This window comes from Callionymus lyra, chromosome 19, assembly GCF_982586985.1.
Source record: "Callionymus lyra chromosome 19, fCalLyr1.hap1.1, whole genome shotgun sequence".
Lineage (NCBI taxonomy): Eukaryota > Metazoa > Chordata > Actinopteri > Syngnathiformes > Callionymidae > Callionymus > Callionymus lyra.
The window spans coordinates 438031-463473 of record NC_141836.1 but is presented as its reverse complement, the minus strand read 5'-3'; the positions used below and the strand labels follow the sequence as shown (position 1 = coordinate 463473).

Sequence of the window (25443 nt, the reverse complement as noted above, 5' to 3'; positions counted from 1 at the left end):
CAAGCCGAGGACACGCAAGCCTGACTGCGTCTTATCCAGCAAACGCATTAAGAACACTTTGACACACTAAAGCCAAAAAAAAAAAATCAACACGCCAACACTCGGAATCTTGCACCTGCAGCTCAGACTTCAAGTTTATCCATCCATCCATCATCGGTACTGACCCCTGCAGACAGATGGCATAGAATAGAGTAAACTCGGATCACACTGACCTAAACAAAGAGCAGTAGAGAAGGTTAGTGGGGCAATACATTTAAACACACATTTAAAGAAAACATTCAAATGACTGCTGTTTTAATCCAAGAACCAAACGACCTCACGGTCAGAGTGAGAAGGTTTCCTGCCAAAGGATCACTCAGTGTAATCTAATGTAATGATCTTTTCTACTGTAGGAACTTCAGACCGAGATTAAGAAGCTACTGAGATGATGAACAATAAGGGACCTGCAGGGCGAGGAATTGATCAGTCGTTTGCTTTTAGGACACATTTGTTCTTCCATATCAGCAGGACTAATCAACAGTTAGCAAAGATGCATTTTATCACCATGGAAACCATCTTTTTAATCACAATTAAATAAAACTTGTTCTATGTTTAAATTTGATAACATAGCATTACATTAAAGACATTTAACAGTTTGAGCACTAGAATAAACGATTGGCTCACTTTGCTTGAATTCAAAAATAATTTTCTCAAATCAAAAGAAAAATAAATATGTATAAATATTTGATCCAATTAATTCAGTTCGTAACTGAGAAGCCTCGATATAAACGAGGCTGTGGCCACAAATAATGGATCCTAACTGGAAGCAAACTCATCATTTGCTGACATCTAGTGGTCAAACCTTTATCGGCAGAATTTGTCTTGAAAGCAAATTGATGGAAACAAAATGTTTGTTTTATAAAACATCGTTGAATGGGGTTTGAATTTAAACTTCTCTAAATATAGAAACAAAAGTGCATTTTTCACATCACACCTTTAAATAAACCAACCTTAAAAGGAAACGATACGAATAAAACTCACATTTTTCCACCACAAGTTGAAAAAAATAAGGTTGTAAAATATCCTGTCAAAAGAAGATAAGGGGAGAAAACAGACAGTTCTTGATTCTAAACCTTTAATATCAAAAATAATCAAAATAAACCAGATTGTTGACATCAAAAACAGAGGAAGTAATTGCAGGACTGAAGCAGAGTGTTACTTGGATAAATGAACTGGCAGAGAAATATAAGACCAACATGTAAAAAGGACATTAAAACCTTAAAAATGTGTGCATGTTTTTTTCTCGACTGACAAAATAGAAATATGCACAGGTTTATCTTCCTTCGTAGCAGTAAATTAAAATAGTGACAAAACGACAGATGAGGTTTAAGAAGATGACTCAACATGCTTTTTAATTAATTTAAATGGATCCCATTTAAATAAAATAAAGAATCATCAGATGTTGTGTAAAATCAACTCAATACGAGATGGTTGGTTTCTATTTAAAATAAAATAAATTTGCCATCGTTCTGCATCCCCTAAAAAGTCTATCATTCAATTCACTTTCTTGTAGGAAATGTCATAATTTAGCATGTTGAGCAGCCAGTCACTTCCAGTTTGTGCAGTAGAATGTTACTGCAAAATGTTTCAAAGGATGTTAGACAAAATGCTTCAGGATAAAGGAGGCTTTTTAGAAACACTGAATGTAGAATTTCTTCTGAAAGCAAGAGTTCATGTGCTTCGACTGTACGACAGCAAACAAAAAAAGAGAGAAAAACTACCATCCTGGAGATGTTCATGAATACACAAAAAGGGCATCGAGAGCATTTAGCTGCAAGTGATTCTTCTAAAATCGATGTCACCAGAGTGAGAACATTTCCCACACAAGAAGTTCTGGAAACACGGACATGGAAAGCATCTGGGTCTACAAAAATATCCAAAGTTGGGTGGAATTTATGAAAATAAAAAAATCTTTTTAATCCCACAAAGTTTTGTCTGCAAAGGGCTGGTGTCAGTTTCAAGGTTTCTAGACTTTGGCAGCACTCACACTGGGAAGGTAAGTGGCGAAGTCTCTCAGGTCAAAATGAACGTCTGAGGTCACGTCACCTCTTCTGTGGTCCCATACAATTAAGAGTTCAACGAAAACTGACCGGATGTTGTGCTGCCAGTTTCCAAAGCAAAAAGGTTTGTCATTGTCCGTCAATGTATGTGGCAATGTTTGAAAAGAAATGTAAACCCTTTGACCAAAATAATTTTGGAATCGTAGTCGTCATGACCCTCATGAAAGAAAAGACCCATCGTTTGTGTGTCAACACCTGTTTGATGGTCCTGATGGTCCCGGCTGGAACAAAACAGAGATGATGATCAAGGTTTTGACTATAGTTTCATGTTGCTGAACTCCTTCGAGACGCTCCTGATGTAAGCTTCATGTATGGTGTCCAGGAAGTCCGAGTCGTTCTGTGCAGTGAGGAAGCAGATGAGACAGGAAAACATTGGTAGAGTTCAGAAAAGGAAAATCATACTCATAATCAAATCATTTGTTTAAGTCTACGTATTAACTTAAATCACATTCAAACTTTGACAGGCCTGTGATGATGCGCCGTACCTTCAGGAGATGTATCAGAGTCTCTTGTAGCTGTGTTCTGCTACAGGGAGATGTTTGAGACTCTAGCGCCACCAGAGATGTGGTGACCAGTTCAGAGGGGACAGGTGGGACCATTGCTGCAGCTTTACTGTTAGCCTGCTGAAAGGCGCTCGGGGAGAGGAGCATTTGTAACCCAGGAAGAGCAGGATTTACGGGGTTAACCTGAGAATGGAAAATAGCAAATAAACTTAAAGGTACAATAAAGCCGAACAAACAGTTTTTTAAATAATATTTTACACATGGAAAACAATTGTAGTTGATTAATGGTCAAAATAATTAAAAACAACATGTTTACTGAGACGTGTTAAATGTTTTTGGGGACTTTTATCAGCTAACCTAAATAAAAAAGGTGCCGCAAAATGTAAACGCGCTGATTGTTTGGACTTACAGGCATTGGTTTGATCAGGCTGGGGACGTTGCAGAAAGGATCCATATCCTTTGCAGCAGTAAGAACAGGTATGCTCATGGGTTCTCTGAAGTTCTGAGGTGGGACAAGTGTGCTCGGCAGGAAGCTGGGGGCCAACACTGGCTTTGGAAAATCAGAGTTTGCAGAATGTGCAGAAGGCTTCAGTGAGTTTAATATCTCTTGTCCTAAATAGGCTCCAGGATCAGCAGGTGGTGCGATGGGTCCAGCCAGTCCAGTTAGAGTCTCTGCAGCAGCAGGAGGAACCATGACAGGTGGAGCTGAACCGAGAGTCTGCGGCTCTGGCCTCACACCTACAGGCTGGAAAACGGTGCCGGGATGTAGAGCAAACATCACTGGGCGTCCCCGGTCTGACCCGGGCCCGTGACCTTTGAAGGGGGAAGGGAGAAGTGGGTTCTGGTGGGCTGGCATTGGGTACGACTGGTTCTGAAAGTAGACTGGAGGAGGATCACTGGAAGCTGGGGCCACGTTCTGGGATGGCATTGCCGGTAGAGAAGGACCCTTGGGGATGGATGAGCCAAACAGTTCCTCTACTGTGATCTGCTTCACAACTGTGTGTGTGCTCTGACAGACAAGGAAAAAGAAAAAGAATGCATCACACACACTTTAATAAAAGACAGCTACAGATGTGTCTTTAAACATGGTTCCTATTTACATGGTCATTTTTATCATCCCGAGTTATCACAGAGTCTCACTGTAGGTATTGTGATAAAAGTTAATCATGGAAAAAATCTATCGATACACACACGCACACATAGTGACTGTATACATACCTTTTCAGATTTTTCTGCCTTTCTCTCAGCTGGAAATTTTACCTTCACATCTGTAGAAACATCTGCATCACCCACCTGTGCCTTGAAACACAAATATGAATAAAATTAAAATGTACTTTTATTCTTCCTATAGTGAATTTGACAAAACAAACGGAAGAGCAACATTCATCACGTGAAATGCTAATGCTGGGTAAGAGGGTCAAGTTTGCTTCGGTAAAAAGTGAAATAGAAGAGAGTGCTTCATCAAAATGAATTTGTTTTCTCACTCTGTTGTATTCTTCTTTGGCTTTGCTGAGCAATTGCAGGATGTCAGTGGGACGAGGTTCTGCAATACCATTGGTTCTTCTCATCTCCATCCTCTGTGGTGATCTTCTCTGTGCGTGATCAGCTTCCTGTTTAACGATCCTTGTAAAAGACAAGTGGCATCTCAATTAAGTCGCTTCATTTCTCAGTACATTTTTATTCCTCGCATAAAAAAAAAAAAAAAAACTGGGTTTGGAAATGTATATTTTTTCTAATAATAATGAAGCAAATCATTTAAAATAAGTATTCATTCTTGTTCTCTGTAGGTCGATCATTAAGAGGATTTTTAAACTAACCCAATGAAAGATATTCATTTGCTTGACTTTACTTACTTGACCATAAGCTGAGCAATACGCTGGCAGTCCTTCTTGTCATAGAACCATATACTGTAGATGCCCACTAAAAAAGAAAACATAAAGTCAATTTATTCAAAGAGATATGACAATATAAACAGATGTTTGCTCTGCCATATGAACATGTCCCTGCTGTAGAGATGACATTTCTATGGCAAACATTACTGAAATATGCTGATCATTTGACCAAGATTCCAATAGTGATTAGTAGACCAGTCAAAAGTAAAAATTAGTCAAGGTAGTCATTTGTCAATTCTGCAATAATACTGAGAAGATTGCAAAAGTCGATTACAATGTATAAAAGACAAAAAAGCTTCTCGATCACTTCAGGTACTGAGGTGGGAAATGTGTGCCCCATGAGCCTGTGGTTACCTAGCAACCCGTTTGTTTGTCTCATTACTGCTTCCCAGACTGCCACTGGGAAAATGAATGAGTGTAAACAAGTGTCTGAACATTTTCCCCTCCACAATCTCTTTCTCCATGTTTCATGGACACTCAGAACATTGACAGAACTCGGACCTGCAGATGGAAATATATCCCATGAAAGATTAAAAAGAAATCTGTTGGATTTACATTTTTCAAGCTTTAACCATCGTTTTGGACTTTTATCTTTTGACCCTTTACTGAGACGTGATTGACAGGACTTTGAAATACTTCTGAGGACTGTAAAGGATTTGAAAACTCATTGAAAATAGGTTTGGCCCCAGTGCCTCCCTGATCCAAACTCCTCGGAAAAGGAAAATGACAAAAAAACCAACTGAACTTCAGTAAGAAAACAGAAATTGCATCATGGCCTCAATTCCACCCAGGATGATAAAACCAAGTCCGAATGGAGAACAGTCTCCTTTGATACTGACTCTTACCATGCTGTTTTTTCTGATAAGCAAGAAAGTGGGAAAATTCTCCAAGTCTCTATTGATTGCTTTGATGAAACTACTGTTCAGGCTTTTAATGGAATCCCTCGGAGGCAGAAGCGTCAGTTACTTTATAAGAGTTTAAAGGAAATCGTAGGAATGAGACACTGTGGTTTGAGATTTCTTCATACATTTTCTGGAGCCTGGCATCAATAAATGCTTTTTAACAGCGTACTTCAGGAGTCGCTTGTGAAGTGTTTGTCATCTACATTCAAAGATCACGGTAAGTGGACCTTTAAATTAAGTATACTTTAAGAAACATAACCATAAGTTTGTTATGCCTTCCAATCTACTTAATCCATGCTTACTGTTAATCACAAAAAACACCTGTAGTACATTTAATCATAAACAAATGAGATTTCTTTTTTTAAGAATAAATCGAAATAGTGTACGACACAGAAATATGAAGCAAACATGAAACGGTCTCAAAATAAATACTTACAGTTTCCATTTCTGTAGAGAAGAAAGGGATCTTGTAACTGGAATTCCAAGTCTTTATTTATTGGTTCAACCAGATTTTCCGTGCTTAGCCTGTTCATGATGGTGAAGCCATGGTGTGGGGATGCAGTTCTTTTAAAGAAAATGTACAACTTGAATACAGCAGTGAAACATAAAACAAAACGTGTTCAGGACTGACTTATAAATCTGAATAATGTCATAATAAACTAACCTGAATAAATCGCAGCCGTAGCTCATGTCAAGCAAAACTCTGGTATTATGACTCTTTAATATTCGATTTGATGCTTGATTTTTACTGTTTTATTGTACGTGTATGTTATAAGAAAGGAATTAAAAATAAATTACATTGAAAGCGCCATTGCGGTTTTTAATAAATCATTGACATGGACAGAAATGAAGAAATAAGTTCAGCCTCACCTCTCATATACAAACAGTGTTCCTTCGATTTCAGTTTTCTCCTGAAAAAACCCAAACGTAATTAGAAAACACCTGCTCGTAGACGCTTTGGGCCAAACAGAAGCCTGAAGTATTTTAAAAATCAAAACAGGATATTGAAGTGCACAGTGATATTTGAATGATTAATGCAATTATTTAATTTAACACAGAATATTCGCCGACTCACTCCGCAGTTTTGTTTTTATTAGTAGTTAGCATTAGCATGCTAAGGTGACAACGTACTTTCTGACTGACCTCAAAACAAGTGTTATTCTTTCGACAAACTTACCCATTCGTTAGATTTGGAGTTGAAGTTGTAGAGGGCCACCTGCCCTGTGACGTCGAGGAGTTTGTTTATGTACGGGTCTTGTCGCTGAAGAGCCGCTAAGCTCATCATATGCCCAGCGTTCACGGTCTCCATCTTGGATGTCTGTCTGCTTCCACCCGGACGCATTTCTGTGAACACTTATGAATACTTCCGTTGTTACAGGAAGTGAGTCAATCAAAAGTTTATATTCGTCAGACATTTAATCCCGAAAGACATGTAGGTCATTTTTTTTTCTTTCCAAATTATCTAAATGCTGCTTAAAACAGTGAAAAAAGTTAAGCTTTTAGAGCTTAATTTTTAGTACAGCCTGCTGTATGTGTTCAAATCAAGTACAAGCACAATAAGCTTTACAAAATATTATATTACTTAATATATTAATAAAGCTTTATACGTTTATTAATTTCAAATATTTATAGTTGACATTTAAATAACGTTGTTTTACAGCTGTATAGTTTTTATTCATTATTGTTAATTGTACACCAATAAGTAATAATACATGTTATTTTTATAACAGGTTCCTGTAAATAAGAAAAAAGAAAAAATATTATTATTATCATCTTGCAAATTTCATTTCCATTGAGTGATATAAAGGAGAGTTTAGTTTTTGCTTTGAATATTGGGTAGCTTGTTAACCAGCTGTCTTTTAAAAACATTTATCAGAAAAATATATGTATTTTTTGTCACAACTGATCATCAACTCCTCACCTGCCTCTGCTGTGTAGACATTGGAGCCCGGATTATAATGGAGGGATTATTCACTACCAGTCATGCTCTGTGGTTGGTTAGGGTTAGGTAGGTAATCCCGTCACTGGTAACCTGCCAGCACTGCTCCGACAACTCATTTCCTCTCCATCGCTTCAGAATGAAAACAGAGAACGGAGATATGAGGCCGGAGAAGAAAGCCAGGTGACAGAATGCCGTTTATTATACGAGGAAGACCCCTGAGGGGTAAGTGAGAACTCACAGGATTAACCTGACAATTAGGATAAAGACAATTCTAATCCAAGCGAGAGAAAGTCTGAGTACCATCTGTGTTGTGTCTTTTCACTCTCCTAATTGTCATTGTTTTATCCCAGCCTCAGATTTGAACAAAACTATTGTAGTTACTGAGTGGTTTTATGCATATTCGTGCCGACTTAACGACATATTACTGCAATGACTTATTAGTTAAAGTTTTAATTTTGAACACGTCAAAAACATTTAGTATTCTGAAGGTTTATAAGACTTGTGTGAATCTGCTTTGTATTCAACTTTATTATTAAGGATATTTTGAACGTTATATAATCATTTTTGTGAGTAAAAATCAGTTCATCATGTGCCTCAACCGCTTTGTTTTGATCCAAGAATGACATTTTTAAAAGCATCTCCTTGATAAGAATCTCACAAATTTCTTTTATTTACGGTGTATGTTGCCAAGTTTCTATTTTCAGACGCATGGATGTAAAAGTGTGTTGAACGTTGAACCTCGTTTTAAGAGAAAGTGAAAAATGGGCATTTTTATCACAGCAGGTCTGACTAGAAGCTTGGTGACAAAAAGTAAATCCAAAATGATTGCAAAGGATGAAGTTTGGACCAAAGAAAATTGGCAAGATCATTACTTTTACAATTATTTATTTCAAGTCTTTTTTATATTATTTGTTTGTAATTGTATTTATTCAATTGTATATATGTATGTATGGATGCTTGTTTGGATGAATAAGTTATTGCTGCTGGATAAAATAATTTCTCCTCCAAGGGATCAATTAAGTATCTATCGATGAATCTATCGACTGAAAATCATCATGCTTTCCCTTCATTAGACAATAATTCATGGAACTGATCCTCGGTCTAAATTGTACCTCAGATAAATAAATACATGTATGAATAAACACGTGAAAGCAAGTGCAAGCAAGTGAATCTAAAACATTCTAGTGCAGTTAAATACACAGATAATCATTTTTAATTCTATATATTTTTATCCTTTCACTGATCTTTTATTCAGTAACTATGACCCATGAGACTGTTATCAAAGCACGAGTGAGGCAATATAAGGTGGACAAATGGTATTTAGTCAAAGTAGATGTTTAAAAAGTAGCATAATTATTATTAAATTATGTGAATAGGGGAAAACACTGCAATTTCATCAATATTAAAATATACTTCGAATATAGTGTAGATAATTGCAGTTATTAAATATTTAATAGCTATTTTTATGCCCTACATCGTTGTTTTGATTTAAGTTCCACATCATGAAAACAAGGGCTTCCATATAACTTGTTTAATGATGATGAATATTTCACAGAAAGTCAATTTGCTTGCGTCTCAGGTTGTTGTTTGGCTCAGCAGACACAGGTGGAAGCTCACTGTATATTCCTGAGTGAGATATTGATTTCTTTATATATCTAGTAAAAAAGTAAAGAAAAATACCTGAAATATTTATTTTAATATTGTAAGTGTGTAGTGAGGACAAGTGTGTGTGAGGACAAGTGTGTGTGAGGACCAGTGTGTGTGAGGACAAGTGTGTGTGAGGACAAGTGTGTAGTGAGGACAAGTGTGTGTGAGGACCAGTGTGTGTGAGGACAAGTGTGTGTGAGGACCAGTGTGTGTGAGGACAAGTGTGTGTGAGGACCAGTGTGTGTGAGGACCAGTGTGTGTGAGGACCAGTGTGTGTGAGGACAAGTGTGTGTGAGGACCAGTGTGTGTGAGGACAAGTGTGTGTGAGGACAAGTGTGTGTGAGGACAAGTGTGTGTGAGGACAAGTGTGTGTGAGGACCAGTGTGTGTGAGGACAAGTGTGTGTGAGGACCAGTGTGTGTGAGGACAAGTGTGTGTGAGGACAAGTGTGTGTGAGGACAAGTGTGTGTGAGGACAAGTGTGTGTGAGGACCAGTGTGTGTGAGGACAAGTGTGTGTGAGGACAAGTGTGTGTGAGGACCAGTGTGTGTGAGGACCAGTGTGTGTGAGGACAAGTGTGTGTGAGGACAAGTGTGTGTGAGGACTAGTGTGTGTGAGGACAAGTGTGTGTGAGGACAAGTGTGTGTGAGGACAAGTGTGTGTGAGGACAAGTGTGTGTGAGGACAAGTGTGTGTGAGGACAAGTGTGTGTGAGGACAAGTGTGTGTGAGGACAAGTGTGTGTGAGGACCAGTGTGTGTGAGGACCAGTGTGTGTGAGGACAAGTGTGTGTGAGGACCAGTGTGTGTGAGGACCAGTGTGTGTGAGGACAAGTGTGTGTGAGGACCAGTGTGTGTGAGGACCAGTGTGTGTGAGGACAAGTGTGTGTGAGGACAAGTGTGTGTGAGGACCAGTGTGTGTGAGGACCAGTGTGTGTGAGGACAAGTGTGTGTGAGGACAAGTGTGTGTGAGGACCAGTGTGTGTGAGGACCAGTGTGTGTGAGGACAAGTGTGTGTGAGGACCAGTGTGTGTGAGGACCAGTGTGTGTGAGGACAAGTGTGTGTGAGGACAAGTGTGTGTGAGGACCAGTGTGTGTGAGGACCAGTGTGTGTGAGGACAAGTGTGTGTGAGGACCAGTGTGTGTGAGGACCAGTGTGTGTGAGGACAAGTGTGTGTGAGGACCAGTGTGTGTGAGGACAAGTGTGTGTGAGGACAAGTGTGTGTGAGGACAAGTGTGTGTGAGGACCAGTGTGTGTGAGGACAAGTGTGTGTGAGGACAAGTGTGTAGTGAGGACAAGTGTGTGTGAGGACCAGTGTGTGTGAGGACAAGTGTGTGTGAGGACCAGTGTGTGTGAGGACAAGTGTGTGTGAGGACAAGTGTGTGTGAAGACCAGTGTGTGTGAGGACCAGTGTGTGTGAGGACCAGTGTGTGTGAGGACAAGTGTGTGTGAGGACCAGTGTGTGTGAGGACCAGTGTGTGTGAGGACAAGTGTGTGTGAGGACCAGTGTGTGTGAGGACCAGTGTGTGTGTGGACCAGTGTGTGTGAGGACAAGTGTGTGTGAGGACCAGTGTGTGTGAGGACAAGTGTGTGTGAGGACAAGTGTGTGTGAGGACAAGTGTGTGTGAGGACAAGTGTGTGTGAGGACAAGTGTGTGTGAGGACCAGTGTGTGTGAGGACAAGTGTGTGTGAGGACCAGTGTGTGTGAGGACAAGTGTGTGTGAGGACAAGTGTGTGTGAGGACAAGTGTGTGTGAGGACAAGTGTGTGTGAGGACAAGTGTGTGAGGACAAGTGTGTGTGAGGACGGAGGAGTTGTCTCTGCTCACACTCACACTCGCTGCGCCTCCGCCGCTCAAACACCCGGATGTGCTGGAAATGTTCGCTTCTCTTCGGCTTCGCTCGGAAAACATGTCATAATTCTGCTCAACGACTCGCTTCTGGCTCGAGCGTCGACACCGCGGATGGTCCCGTTAGCCAACCATGAGTTGGATTTAACACGGATCTTTTCGATGTGGATTCGAGGATGCAAGAAGCAGATGAACAGTCAGAAGGTAACAAAAACGAGCGCAGGAGGAGAGTTGAGGAGGCGAGGAGCGCAACCTGGTTTATCCCTCAATAGAACTATATTTCATAGCAAGTCTTCTACAACTTGTACTGCTGCAGATATTGACTATCGATCCTAAGTAGATAGAAATCCATGAAGTGATGAGATTTATAAGATGTTTTTTTTACTGAGGATATGATGCTGAACCTTATGAAGTCATTGAGAGATTCGTATCTCTGGGAAGAGATTAAGAAAAGCTAAAAATAACTTTTTAAACAAATACATTTGAAGTTTTATCCGTTCCTCTTGTTCCTAGTTTAAGATCTTATGAAGATATTTACAAATAACATCTTGTTTGGCTAAAATATGAGACTGAAAATTGTCAAACGAAACAGGAAACGGTATTTGTTATTATATATAATGTCTAAATCTCTAATAGACTTTATCTTCTGTAGATTATATTTATATATTGAAAATAGGAGAAAAATGCTTAACAATAATGTGAACAAATCTTAGTGTTTTTCCTTTCATTAATGATTTGACGACAAAAAAAGGTGTTAATACTAAACATTGTGATACAACCATCTACATACATTTAGTATTTTAAAAATAATACACTACTGTCTTTTTTGTTCACTTTAAAATAAGTTTCTGATACTTAATGCCATGTCATTAAAGTACGTCATATTTTAGGTGCAACGTATTCTTGGTTTTCTTCCACATCTTTTATTTGTCCAGTCGCTGGAGCAATGTTTTTTTTTAAATTATTCTGAAATGTACTCAAATTGATTGTGAAGTTCCACATGATTGTGTGTTGAATGGCAAGTGAATGTGGAAAGTTTCAGATCTGCAGTGAGTGGTTCAGATGTTTCAAGGGCGTTATCTTTTAAACTCTCAGTTTCTATTGATTTTAAAGAATATCTGTGTCATTCTCTCAGCTCCGGCTCTCTCTAGTTCACCCACTGCTCCATCACGGTTGGCAATCGTCCATTTCCTGATTTATTTTTAACTTTATTCACATTCAAAAAAGAGAGTTTTTGATGTTTTCAACTGCTGTCAAGTAACTCAACACCCCCGGGCTTCTGCTACTATTCCTGCTGTTCATTCTGTTTCTCTTCCAGGGCCTCAGTATGCCAGCAACAAAAGATCCACCTCTTCTGGGCTCTGGTCAGGAAGCCAAACACATCTGCACCAGCTCCAGCCTCCCGACCCGCTACACGCCCCGGCCAGCGTCGGCAAACCCGTGGGCTCGTCTCATGGACTCATGGGAGCTCCTGCTGGTGCCCCGGCTGCTGGATCCGGTGTCAGTCCGGTCCTCACCTGGCATGCTGCGATCACCGCCGCACGCCAAGCACAGGGGGACGTGGACAAGCTGGACGCCACTCTGCAACCCGCCGGCACCGCTGGAGCGCCTGCCGGCTCGCTGGCGCAGAGGAAGAGGCAACAGTACGCCAAAAGCAAAAAACAGGGAGGATCCACCAACAGCAGGCCACCCCGAGCTCTTTTCTGCCTCACCCTTAACAACCCCATCCGCCGAGCCTGCATCAGCCTGGTGGAGTGGAAGTATCCTTCAGGCACGGAGCTGCCAACGATGGCTACCGATACTAAAATAAATCGCCTTAAATTGAGCTGAAATCTGAGCCATAAACAACTTTATTGGTGATATTTTGATAGTATAGTCTCTGGTTGTCTCTTTAAGGATTTGAATTTTTGAAAACACATGATGGATAAGATAAAACGATGAAAGAACAGTCAGTGAAACATGAGATAAAGTGAAGAGAATCTGAAGAACCAATTCATGGTTTTTGTTTTATTAAAATAACACGACAAAGATTAGTGGATAGAGATGAACAGAAACTGCTCACGTCAGGATTCCTGCCATGCGTTGCACGAGAGAATATAATTAAAAAAGTCAGTATAGAATTACAAAGAAGTAAGTAAGTCAGTAAGTAAATGTTATGTAACCTGAAAAGATTGTATATATATTATTTTTAAACTGACAGCTCATTTAAAATGTTAGTTTGTTCCGTTTCCTTGACTAAAGACCTCAGACCGTTTGATATCTTTATACTCTTGTCTATTTTTGCCAACTGTGTGGCCTTAGCCATCTACATCCCCTTCCCTGGAGACGACTCCAACTCCACCAACCAAGAGCTTGTGAGTAAAAACATACTTTGGTTATTAAAACATTAAAAAAATGTCTGATTCCCACAAAAAGAAACTTCTCAAATGACACGCGTGAAGCTAAACCAGACAACGACTGTTCTAGGAACCGAAGGTACTTCAGGGAAGAAGTAAATCCCTTAATTATTTAGGCTGAGATGCATTGTCACTCAGCAGTTCCGCTTAGTAATTGTTAAAGGTCATTCCCTACTGAAGGAGACAGATTTGCCATTTGGCAATGAACGAGTCTTTGGAGCCTGAGACCGACCTATACCACCAGCAGTGAAGTAGTCGTTGGATAAGTAAAGTGAGGAGAACATCAAATGCTCTGATGATGAAGAAGATTAAAAATGTAAGATTATGTAAGAGAAAGAAACGTTGTGTCTAGATTTTAAATTGACATTTAAATGGTAATTGGCTACAGTTGTATCATCGATGTTATTAAGAACATTAGTCTCTATGTTAACGTGAATGGATCCCAGCATGTTAATCTAGTAAAGCATCTACTAATCCTACATGTGGTTCATTAGATCTGCGAGCAAACATCTCATTTCGTCTCCCAGTAGAGCGACCAGAGCCTGCTTACAATCATGCAGAATAGTATTTTTGAGGCTTATCGTCGGAGCTGGACACAGAAATGTTGTATGTTCTCTCAACAGATGGGGATTATTCACACGTTCTCAGTCTACTCTCATCACCCGCATCACAATCGCACAACGTACAGTATCTGTGTGTGCGTGTGTGTGTGTGTGTGTGTGTGTGTGTGTGTGTGTGTGTGTGTGTGTGTGTGCGTGTGTGTGTGTGTGTGTGTGTGGGTGTGTGTGTGTTTGTGTGTGTGCAGGTTTTTCTGGGCTTGCCTGAGTGAAAGAAAATAATTTAAGATGCTTTGTGAAATCTGAGTTAAATTCAAGTGTAAATATTTAATAAACACTAGTTGTTTGAGGAGGTAAACCTTATTGAACTCACATTTACACGGTAGGATAATGTTCGAGGACTTGTGAGGATTTTTGGCTGGACTTTGTATTTGTATTTTAACATGTGTGTTAGACCCATCAGAAGATAATAAACTTCTTTAAGACGTGATCATTGTTTTACATTAAAAACAAATCTAGAGTAGATAAAATCAATAGGTATATAGTTTAGAGGTATACAAGTAAGTAAAAGAGTTCCACCACTAAGTGAAGGAAGTATTAAAGTGCTGGACAGTGATGGAATGAGGAAGGTGAGGCGCTGGTCCAACATCATCAGTCTTAGGATGAAAGGAACATCTGAGATGAAAGGAACCTAGAGTGTGGATTTTTTGCCAAAACATAGTTTTCTTCACAAGTCTGCTGGACTTTTTCCTTTGAGGAAGATTTTTTTAGAAGCTGGACTATTGGAAGAAGTAGGAAGGTAGACGAAGATGGATACTGCATTACTTGCATCATGTTTACTGGACGTACTGCATTCAAAAACAACATTTTCAAGTTCTTCTGTTTAATAACCCGGCAGTGAAATGTATTCTTTAATCTTTTCCATCCCTCTATTTAAAGACGCATGCAATTTGCTTTATTTATTGTGAAGCACTATAGAAAACGAGCTAAAAGCTTCAGTGGTCTTAATATTCACACCCCTAAAGTGAATACTCTGTACTTACTTACTCGTTCAGGCTTTTCCTTGATTTTCTGAGACTCCTGTGTTTGTCTCAGTGTTATCTTGATCTTTTACGTGTATATTTTAATAGGTATTGTTTTGATTGTTTGAACGCTTTGTGACCCTGGTCTGGAAAAGTGCTCGACAAATAAAACATACTTGCTTACTTACTAACTTACTTGCTTACTTACTTAATGCGTGAGTGTATTTTATATCTCTTATACATGCGCATGTATATATTCCCAAGGGAAATTTTCTCCAGGTCCTTCATGTTGGTTGGTTTCTGCTTCATGTTGGTTGTGTTGTCCTGCCTTGGAGTGACTGAAATCAAGGGAAACACCGACTCTCCGGGGGAACTTCCTTTTCATTTGAACACTATTACCATCGAATGATGGTCGTCCAGGAATCCTCAACACTCTGGATGTTCACAACCCAATCCTGATGTAACCCTTTCTTTTTTTGTGGTACTTCTTGTTTTTTTTTAGTGAACAAAGCCTCTTGATTCCACCCCTGAGTAATTATGATCAAAGATCGCACCTGAACCTTGCAAGAGGCTGTCGATTGTTCCGTCTAATCGCACCATCAGAATAACCCGTGATGATAATCAGGGATAATGGCACATTTTCAAGACCTCGGCAGAAGCACTGTCTGCTCGTATTGAGCTGTTGCCGCCGTGAGAAGTTGCTGTGTGAACATGATGATCACTGCTGGAGGAGCTCGCTCGTGTGCATGTGTGTGTGTGGTGTGCGCGTACAAGAGTGTGTGTGTGTGTATAGGAGAGCAGGTTGAGGGATTAAGCTGGCCAGTGGATTAGTCATCCATAAATGAGTGGAGGTTGTAGCGATAGAGAGAGAGAGAGAGAGCGAGGGAGAGATGGTTGGAGTGACAGATTGGTGGGTGAGCAGAGAGATGAGAGGTTTTATCAAATACTGTCATGTGACTTCTGTCTATGACTTCATCTTTTTCTGGCTTTCTTGGTCTTGGTTACAGTTGGATGACAACCTCAATTATTTCAGGTTCATTCAACGACTGAAAAATACTTTCACAGATTTGATTAAATGAAAAAAAGTATTTATTTAATTATTATTATTCATTAAACATTGCATTGAGGACATATTCGATTTAATACGTTTAAATGTAAGTATTGTGGATCAAAGCTATGCCAAATATATTGGTTAGATATTTTGTGTTGATATGTTTATATATTTTTTCTGAGATCAAATGTGTCCGATTTTTAAAGTATGCTCCTCATCAAAGCCCCAAAACAAATCCTGTCTTTCTTGCAGACCAAACAATATCAAGATGTATTGTGTTAAAAACTACAATAGTTGGATGATGTGGTTGATATTCCTGCTGTAGGAAACCAGGAATCTTCTGCTTTTCGCTGCCCATTAGGAGGTTTACATGAACATGTTACCAACAACTCTCCTTCTGTCCTTCAATCACAATACTTTCTTTTCATCTACCCACCACTTTTGAAACGCCAGATGGTTGTTTTATGTTCTCGCTGTTGTGCTCTCTTCCTACACCTTCCTTTTTAGTTCTTTCCCCTTGTCTGCTGCTCTCCCACCTTCTCTCTCTGACCGTCTAACAAGACAATCATTAGTGTCCCATTAAGCTGCTTAGATCCACACGACTTCCCCTCGGACTGTTGCTCCACTAACGTGCTCAGATGATCATCTAATTATCCCAGATTTCTCTGATGTGTGACTTGTACCAGTGAATTATACTCGGATGATAATGATCACTGGTTAAGAAGGAATGTAGCCATTTTTATTCTTCCTTTTGTGCCTTTTTCTTTTTCAACAAATGGGTTTATTGGACACAATGAGGTATATTGTGATAGTGTAGTAACAAGTATATATGTGTAGTATTGTCCAGTACTTGACTCTGGTGTTATGATAGTGTAGTAACAAGTATATATGTGTAGTATTGACCAGTACTTGACTCTGGTGTTATGATAGTGTAGTAACAAGTATATATGTGTAGTATTGTCCAGTACTTGACTCTGGTGTTATGATAGTGTAGTAACAAGTATATATGTGTAGTATTGTTGAGTACTTGACTCTGGTGTTATGATAGTGTAGTAACAAGTATATATGTGTAGTATTGTCCAGTACTTGACTCTGGTGTTATGATAGTGTAGTAACAAGTATATATGTGTAGTATTGTCCAGTACTTGACTCTGGTGTTGTGATAGTGTAGTAACAAGTATATATGTGTAGTATTGTCCAGTACTTGACTCTGGTGTTGTGATAGTGTAGTAACAAGTATATGTGTGTAGTATTGTCCAGTACTTGACTCTGGTGTTGTGATAGTGTAGTAACAAGTATATATGTGTAGTATTGTCCAGTACTTGACTCTGGTGTTGTGATAGTGTAGTAACAAGTATATGTGTAGTATTGTCCAGTACTTGACTCTGGTGTTGTGATAGAGTAGTAACAAGTATATATGTGTAGTATTGTCCAGTACTTGACTCTGGTGTTGTGATAGTGTAGTAACAAGTATATATGTGTAGTATTGTCCAGTACTTGACTCTGGTGTTGTGATAGTGTAGTAACAAGTATATATGTGTAGTATTGTCCAGTACTTGACTCTGGTGTTGTGATAGTGTAGTAACAAGTATATATGTGTAGTATTGTCCAGTACTTGACTCTGGTGTTGTGATAGTGTAGTAACAAGTACATGTGTAGTATTGTCCAGTACTTGACTCTGGTGTTGTGATAGTGTAGTAACAAGTATATGTGTGTAGTATTGTCCAGTACTTGACTCTGGTGTTGTGATAGTGTAGTAACAAGTATATGTGTGTAGTATTGTCCAGTACTTGACTCTGGTGTTGTGATAGTGTAGTAACAAGTATATATGTGTAATATTGTCCAGTACTTGACTCTGGTGTTGTGATAGTGTAGTAACAAGTATATATGTGTAGTATTGTCCAGTACTTGACTCTGGTGTTGTGATAGTGTAGTAACAAGTATATATGTGTAGTATTGTCCAGTACTTGACTCTGGTGTTGTGATAGTGTAGTAACAAGTATATATGTGTAGTATTGTCCAGTACTTGACTCTGGTGTTGTAGTATTTACAGACCACATGACTCTTGACGAAGTCGTAACTGCTTTCAATTGTTTTCAAACCAAAATATGTCCAAACATCTACTTTAAAAGCTTCTGGAGTCTCTGTATCCTCTCGTCCTCAGTAATCGCTGAATCTCATTCTTCCTTTAGCTGCGGAGGACGTAATGACTGTTGAGGTCGAAGTTGAATTGCTACTCAAACATATATTCATGTTGTGATCATGCTAATTGTAAATTAAAAACAAATTCCAAAATGTCATTTTATGCACACTTTATTAAAATATAAACCATTAAATCATTATGATAGAAATAAATAATAAATACCAATAAAATGTGATTTGCAAGCCAAAAACACAAAAACTTAAAAATCTATAAAGCGGCACCAAAATAAATGTGTATTGATATGTTCACCCCTAATTAAAACATACTGGCTTATTGTTTAAAAAACAAAAACTTCAACGATTTACATAATAACAAGTTCATTTAGGTCATAAATATTTGCTACTTCTAATATATTTAAGTTCCTTCCACTGAACTTTAAGTAAAGAAAACCCAATTTAAATCTAATTTACAATACATTTTTCCTTTAAATGTTCCATCACATTCAAAACAAGAACATCTGGAGTGTGTGTGTGTTTGCATTGCCCACATGTGTGTTGTGTTGCAGAGCGGCTTGTCTGCGTTCATCTATAACTTGTCGACATGATCTGATCTTTGAGTGTGTGCCTGCGATTGTGAATATGTGTTTGAAAGAGATTCTCAGAACAGAACGTCAGATTGCATCATTTTTCTCAGTGTGGGATTAAAGGTTTAGAGAGGAGGGGAAATGAGAGTCACACTAAGCAGCACACACTGCTCACAACAGGCATGTGTGTGTGTCGCAGATCATGTCCGGACCTCAAATGTCTTTGAAGAGCTTGACTATAAAAGGTTTTTGGTAAATTGAATTAGTTGTTCCTCTGGTGTTTGCTGGTCTGGGTCTGGGATGCTGGTTGTCATGAGCTCTACTGAGGGTCTGGTTACACTCAGTGTCTTGACTTGTGATGCCGGTGTTGCATCCTTGATCTAGTTTGTGTTTGATATTTGGTTGAGGTGAGCTTGTTTACATTCATTCATTCTGTACAGCTTATTCTTTTATTAGGGTCACCTATTAAGTAGAACTTTCCAGTCCCAGCTGCTTAGGTAGGGGTGAGCAAAAAAATCAAAATACGGATCTATTAGGACATTTTTGTTCACCATACGACATCGATAGTCATCATCAATGTGTGCATTTATTAAAGACATCTTCAACACTTTTATTCGTAACTTTTTGGGCTTTCAAATCAAATTTCATTTTTATTGTAGTTATTTTTTAGTTTATATATCAATAATGTGTATAAAATAAAATAAATAGTTTTAAAAAAAAAGTACATGCAAATATTCACCACGTTTGTTAATATTAGTTTTGCAATTCAACTTCGAGATGCTATATAGCAGCAGTTATTATATATTAATATGTCCTCAACAGCTAAAGGAACAAGATAATCCGACAAGATTCTGGTGATGACTGAGGACGAGAGGATACAGCTGGCTCCAGCTGCTTTTGAAATCTGATGTTTGGCCATATTGAGTTGTTCAATCAACCATTTATACTTTTTACTTTTCTTCAATATCGTGCATCATAGAATTGGCGTTTCAAATGTGTGTATTTCAAGTGTAACCAATAATTAACTTATATAAATGACCCACTTTAAAACCTCAGCTAATCAAGTTCAGGCTGTTCTAAAAGTCATGGCTTGGAAAAGTCTGAATGGAATGATTAAAGCCAATGTTCTGTTCCCGATGGAAACGCAGACGAGCGCCCGTGAAGGAAAAAACGTTTCTTCAAAATGTCAAACTATATTGAAATGGATCACGAGGAGACATTGTGGCTTCGAGACGTTGTTTACCAGTGACTCACTTCGCTTTCAGATCAAACAACGGAAAGAGAAATAGAAGGCAGAAAGAAATAGGAAGAAAATGTTGTGACAATATTGTCACAAATCTACATTGCATATCATCTGTTTGATTTGAAACGCGTCCATCAGAGATCTGTGTATAAAACTTAGTGAATCAGAAGTGTTGGTATTATTTTCCAGGCTTTATTTATGCCGTTAGTTTCCACTGTCAAAGCTCAGTCACTGCTAATGTGTTAGATGTGTGTGTGTTTGTGCATGCGTGCGTGGATCATGAAATGTCAACAAAAGTTTCACGCTCAGGGATGCATGCTTTTTATTTGCTAACATTGTCATGTCACGTGCGATTTGTGTATTTTTTGTGCGAGAAAGACGTCACACAAACAGATCCTATAAAGGTTTATCACCTCTTCTTGACTGGACCTGCTTCTGTTACAAACACCTGATGTTGAGATGTTTCTTCAACGATACCACGCTGTGACCTGAGATCCAAGAGTCAGGATTAGTGGTTTGGTTCGAACAGCAGACTGTATCCTCTCATCCTCAGTCATCGCCAAAATGTTATTGTTCTTTGAGCTGCGGAGGACATCATAAATTCTGCCATCTTTGCATGTTGATTGTAAATTTAAAAATCCATTTATTTTACTTTATACACACTATTGAAATATAAACCATAAAATAACTATGATAAAAATAAAATAGGATTTGCAAGCCAATAGGACAATTTAGAAACATCGATACAGTGCTTTTTAATATTGACTTTCGATGTTTTCTCACACCTCTAATCAAAACATCATATATTGTTGTTGTCATAGACATTTGTGGTTTATCTATATTCAATTAAGTGTGTATAAAACAAAGTAATTCCATTCTTACTAACGAATATTTACAATTAACATGTAAATATTCACAGCATTTGTTAATTTTTGTGTTGCAATGAATCTACCAGACGCTGTATAGCAGCAGTCATTACAACCTCAACAGTTAAAGTAGGAATAAAATCCTACGAGATCCAGGCGATGACTGAGAACTAGAGGATACAGCTGCTTTGAAATATGATGTTCAGACATATTCTATCAACTCAACCAAAATAGAGTTGAACCAAATCAATGTGTCGCTACAATTCAGTGTCCTCTAAAATCCTAGTTCAACTGGAATATTATGCAAGTGTGTCGGAACTTATTGTTTGGTTGGAGCGGCAGCTGGCAAACGATGATTTAAGGAATAGAATGTCAGCCGAGTGAACTTGAGGAGGGAGGAGTGGAAAGAAAGAATCTCTTGCTGTGTTGGATCAAACTTAAATCTGTGCATCGTTTGTCTTTGACAAGTACTGTGTTTCTATAGTCCCAGTCATACAAGCACACTTGGTGAAGACAATAACAACACTGTTAAAAGTAAAGAGGACACTCGCGTCTCAATACTCAGTCCGAGCTCGCAGTCTTCGTTCAAATACGCAGCACTTATTATAGCTCACTTGACAAGACAATGTTGGTTTTATTGGGGCATAAATCACTTTTCATGGCCTCGAACACTTCCAAACCTTGTAAGGGAACAACGGGTCCCACGTTTGAGCTCAGTCCTGGTTTGAGGTCTCAGCTTTGCGTCAGGAATGTTCTTGTTGATGCGGTGTCAAGGCAAGCGTTTATATATATATAAGATTTATTAGAGTGCGGCATTGTTGTCCTGAATCAGTTGCTTCCTTCCCTTGTCACTCCTCGTCATCGTCAATAACACAACCTCCAGGACACGACAGCACATTAAACCAACACCCTCTTATTTTTTAAGACCAGACTTCACTAGCATTTTTTCAGATGTAACACGAATGTAATATTGAGGAAACATGTTTTCTTCTTATATGTCACGTGACCACTGTCTGTATTCGCTCATCATTGAATGTTATGCAAGTGTTATTTTGCAGTGTGTATTTTAAATGGAGCTCGGGGGCTTTACAGATATTTAGGCCATGAGGTGACAGATGTCAGGAGGCTTGTTGGACCGACTGCTTAGCACCAAAAGGCCCAGGGACACTGCTCTGGTGGGAATGTGGGGCATTGGAATATTTGACTGCTTTTGTTACCATTTTATTAGTGAGAAAAACAAAGTAATGACTTGTTATTTTCGTATGTATATGTGTGGGTGACGGTGAAGATATTTTAGTCCAGGCAAACCTTTGTGATGAGTCATCCAAACATAACCTCTGGGGTCTATTTATACTTTTAAAAGTTGTTAATGTTTTCAGCTGTGTTTTTTTAATCGACATTATAAAGTGTGTTTTTCATATCAGACTTATTTGAAAGCAAGATTTGTTTCCCTTCACCAGGGTTGACAGACAAACTAGTCAATTGCTGACACATTTATTTGTTTTATAGTACATGTTGTATCTTACGTCTATATACGTATATTTTATGATTTTAATTCTTAACAATGCTACTCTTTGTTGTAACTGTCCAACTCAAACGATCTATGACGCCGCCTCTCTTCGCTTTATACCTGCTGTCGTGACAGCTGAGGCCGTGAGGTTTAATGTTTGTTAGAAAAGCCTTTGACGGATGAGGAGAGATTGAGAAGGAACGACTGAGGCATTAGCCATGAAGACGACCTGAAGACAGAGTGACAGCCGCCGATAGAAAAGCATAATTGACAGGGCTGTTGTCTCGTCTTCTTCCGCTCAGCCGGGTTTGGGTCGCGGGGGCAGCAGCTTCGGCAGGGAGGCCCAGACTTTCGTCTCCCCAACTACATCATCCAGCATCCCCCCAGACCATCTCGGAGACATAGTCTTTCCACCATGTTCTGGATCTTCTCCGTGGTCTCCTCCTGGTGGGACATGCCCTGAACACCTCACCAGTGAGGCGTCCTGGAGACATTCTGATCAGATGTTCGCCTCAACGGACTCCTCAAAACTGGAGACCCTGCTCTCTAAGAGAGAGTCCAGCCACCCTACTGAGAAATCTCATTTCGGCTGCTTGTACCCACGATTCTTTCCTTCACAACCAACCGCTGTGACCATAGGTGAGGGAAGAGGCGTAGATGGACTGGGATACAGAGAGCTCTGCCTCATGGCTCAGCTCTCTCTTCAGCACCACAGATCGGTGCCCAGGATAGGGCTCCCCACCTTGTTCCGACTGAGAACCATGGACTTGGATTTGGAGGTGCTGATTTTCATTCCCTGCTGCTTCACACTCAGTTGTGCACCTTGTGTTATGCTTTGTTGATGCATAAATATAGACAAAGGAATGAGGGCAGTCATGTCCCCCAGCATTGGTGATTCTTTAAAGTACTATGACAATAATAACACTACAGGCGTCGGACTCGACAAATTACTGCGACATATGTCATTTTGAGCTGAGGCATCTGACCTTTGTTTGTGCAGGTTTGAATGTTGTGGTTACTTTTGCCAGAATATGATTTGTGTTGGTAATCCGCTCTGGAGACCAGCCAGTTGCGACGCCTTCTGTGTCGTCTGCCGATGCAGTTCTGGTTCGTCCCTCAAAATACAAGGCGTGCCTTTGATTGAGCGAGCGAGTCACGGAGGCCAAACACAGCTGTTGAACTATTGATGGAGGCGGTCAGAACTAATGCTTCCGTCTGTGGCCCCACAAGTTTCAGGGTAAAGAATCAGTAGTGTGTTCCCGTCTGTGACGGCGCTGAGATCCACTGCAATGACGATGGCAATTATAAAGCAATGTGAAATGTGGGGTAAAGCCTCTAATTGAATTTAAATTTTCTCAGGAAAGTAAGATAACATGTTAATTGGCCGGTGATTGGATTTGTGTCATCATGGCTTATGATGAATTTTCTTATCTCTGAAGTGAGATACTGTAAGATGATATTGACGGGAAGGAAATACTACACCGAACAAAGAGACAATATACTGTTCAATTTCTGCTGTTGTGACTTTGATTTACATATACACGTCTGATGATGTCACGTTTTTATACTTTAATGAATCCCTACAACACAACGCAGTAAAATAAAGTGATCTCAATCCATTTAAACTCGGATCCCAATCTCTTGATCTTGTTGTGGGATGAGGAAAGTCGCATTAATTGTGGTGACACAAGTGACTCTTTTGTTCTTCAACGGGTTCTCTCTGTGGATCCATTAATCTTATTAGAACCCATTATATTGCATTACTTCACCTACATTTTCAAGATGTGTGTGATGAAGAAAGAAACACACACCATACATCGACACACAAACCTAATTATTTTATCTTAAATATTCTATGTTGTTCTTTTCTATGGTAATGAAGGGTTTAATGGTCATGAAAACAATGGTGCTATAGGTTCTACTGTAGTGTCCTCTGCCTGCCATTGTTTAACTGTATTAGTTAATTGGCTAAATGATTTCCTGTTTACATCACATGGCTTCACGGTTGAAGGCCAAAGCTGCGTAGGATGCTGGCAACATTTCATTCTGGAGATCCAGGCTTAGGGTGAGCGTCAAAGCATCGAGTGTTCTGTCAGTTTAGATTATTGTAACTGAGGGTAGTGACATCAAGTGGGCCTGTGTTTGTGTGTGTGTGTGTTTGTGTGTGTGTGTGTTTGTGATGCTCCCGACAGATCTGTACGGCCGGTCAGGCGTGATAATGCTGCAGGACCAGCCCTCGCCACTGATCAATTCAGGAGTTCACGTGAAAATATGTGCCAAACAGACACACAAGTGCTGTAGAAAGCAACGGCAAATGAGTCATGTCGATGCCACACAATGCTGTGCTGAAATAAACTATATTTGCCATTTAATTAGTGGAATTCATTTGTTTATGGATGAAGTTCAAGACTCTAAACATATGTTAATCATAATTATCCCTTGAGTTCGTAACTCTAAAGAGACTCATCTAAATATATCCTCACAAGCAAGTCTCTAGAGATGGCCACACTTTAAAAGTTAAGAAAGTGAAAAGACTCACTCAGCATCTCAGGGACAACAGACTTCATGTAGAATAAAGTCTTTCAAGCCTCTTTTTTACACCTTAAATGATGATAAACATTTAAAAAAATCTCATCTTGCCGATCATTTTCATCAAATAAAGTGTTTTTTGTTACATGATACTTACCCTAAAGAGGATGCAGTAAAACATCTGCACAATCTTAATATTTCACAACATAATGTATTTCAAAGTCTTTTTGACTCCAGCCCTGTGACTCTTTCTAGAACAGCCTGAAAAATTCTGAACAATTCATTTGATCAGAATTTGTGGGTCCCTTTTGTTTTCCCAGTTCATCTGAACTATTAACCTTTTACCAGGAAATAGTATTGTTAGATCGTTCTAACAATTTAGTGTTTTCAGAAGCATCAACTAGGACATGTCATGTGGAGATTTTGCTCTCTGATCTCGGCTCACCAGAATTTCTTGTCCAGCTCCCAAAACAGGGGATTTTATGGGCTTATTGGATGCACCGCTCCTCCTTAAATCAATTAAGCTGCTTCGCTTTCTCTTAGGACTCGTGTTGTGCTGATGTGCTGTGGCTTATAGAGAATGCATCTTAAGTCTGGGAAGGTAAACATTAACAGAGAGTCCTACAAATCCACTTGAGGCCTCTTTCTGAACCGTGACACGCGTCTCAGAACCAACAGTAGGAATCAAAGACTGCCGAAGTTAATCAGGGATAG

The 25443-nt window shown here is 39.3% G+C and overlaps 2 protein-coding genes across 4 annotated transcripts in view; one reads left to right on the top strand and one right to left on the bottom strand.

Annotated features, from left to right (window-relative positions):
- Positions 1 to 1097: 1097 nt before the first annotated feature.
- Positions 1098 to 6737, bottom strand: dcp1a (decapping mRNA 1A). The gene is made up of 9 exons (XM_087780861.1): positions 6574 to 6737; positions 6267 to 6307; positions 5833 to 5960; positions 4456 to 4522; positions 4087 to 4225; positions 3821 to 3901; positions 3012 to 3611; positions 2585 to 2785; positions 1098 to 2436 (listed from the first exon to the last, which is right to left on the bottom strand). Exons 1-9 carry the CDS (start codon positions 6703 to 6705, stop codon positions 2356 to 2358), a joined length of 1470 nt encoding a protein of 489 aa, XP_087636987.1. The 5' UTR covers positions 6706 to 6737; the 3' UTR covers positions 1098 to 2355.
- A 554-nt stretch (positions 6738 to 7291) lies between these two features.
- The window catches only part of cacna1db (calcium channel, voltage-dependent, L type, alpha 1D subunit, b), a 47570-nt gene continuing 29418 nt past the window's right edge, over positions 7292 to 25443 (top strand). For 2 of the 3 annotated variants that reach the window (XM_087781908.1, XM_087781911.1), the window contains exons 1-3: positions 7292 to 7560; positions 12148 to 12589; positions 13078 to 13183. In XM_087781908.1, coding sequence (XP_087638034.1) covers positions 7527 to 7560; positions 12148 to 12589; positions 13078 to 13183 — 582 coding nt within the window. In that variant the 5' untranslated portion in view covers positions 7292 to 7526. Of the gene's footprint in view, positions 7561 to 10865; positions 11034 to 12147; positions 12590 to 13077; positions 13184 to 25443 lie in introns of those variants that run through there. The other variant, XM_087781909.1, reaches the window with a different exon arrangement.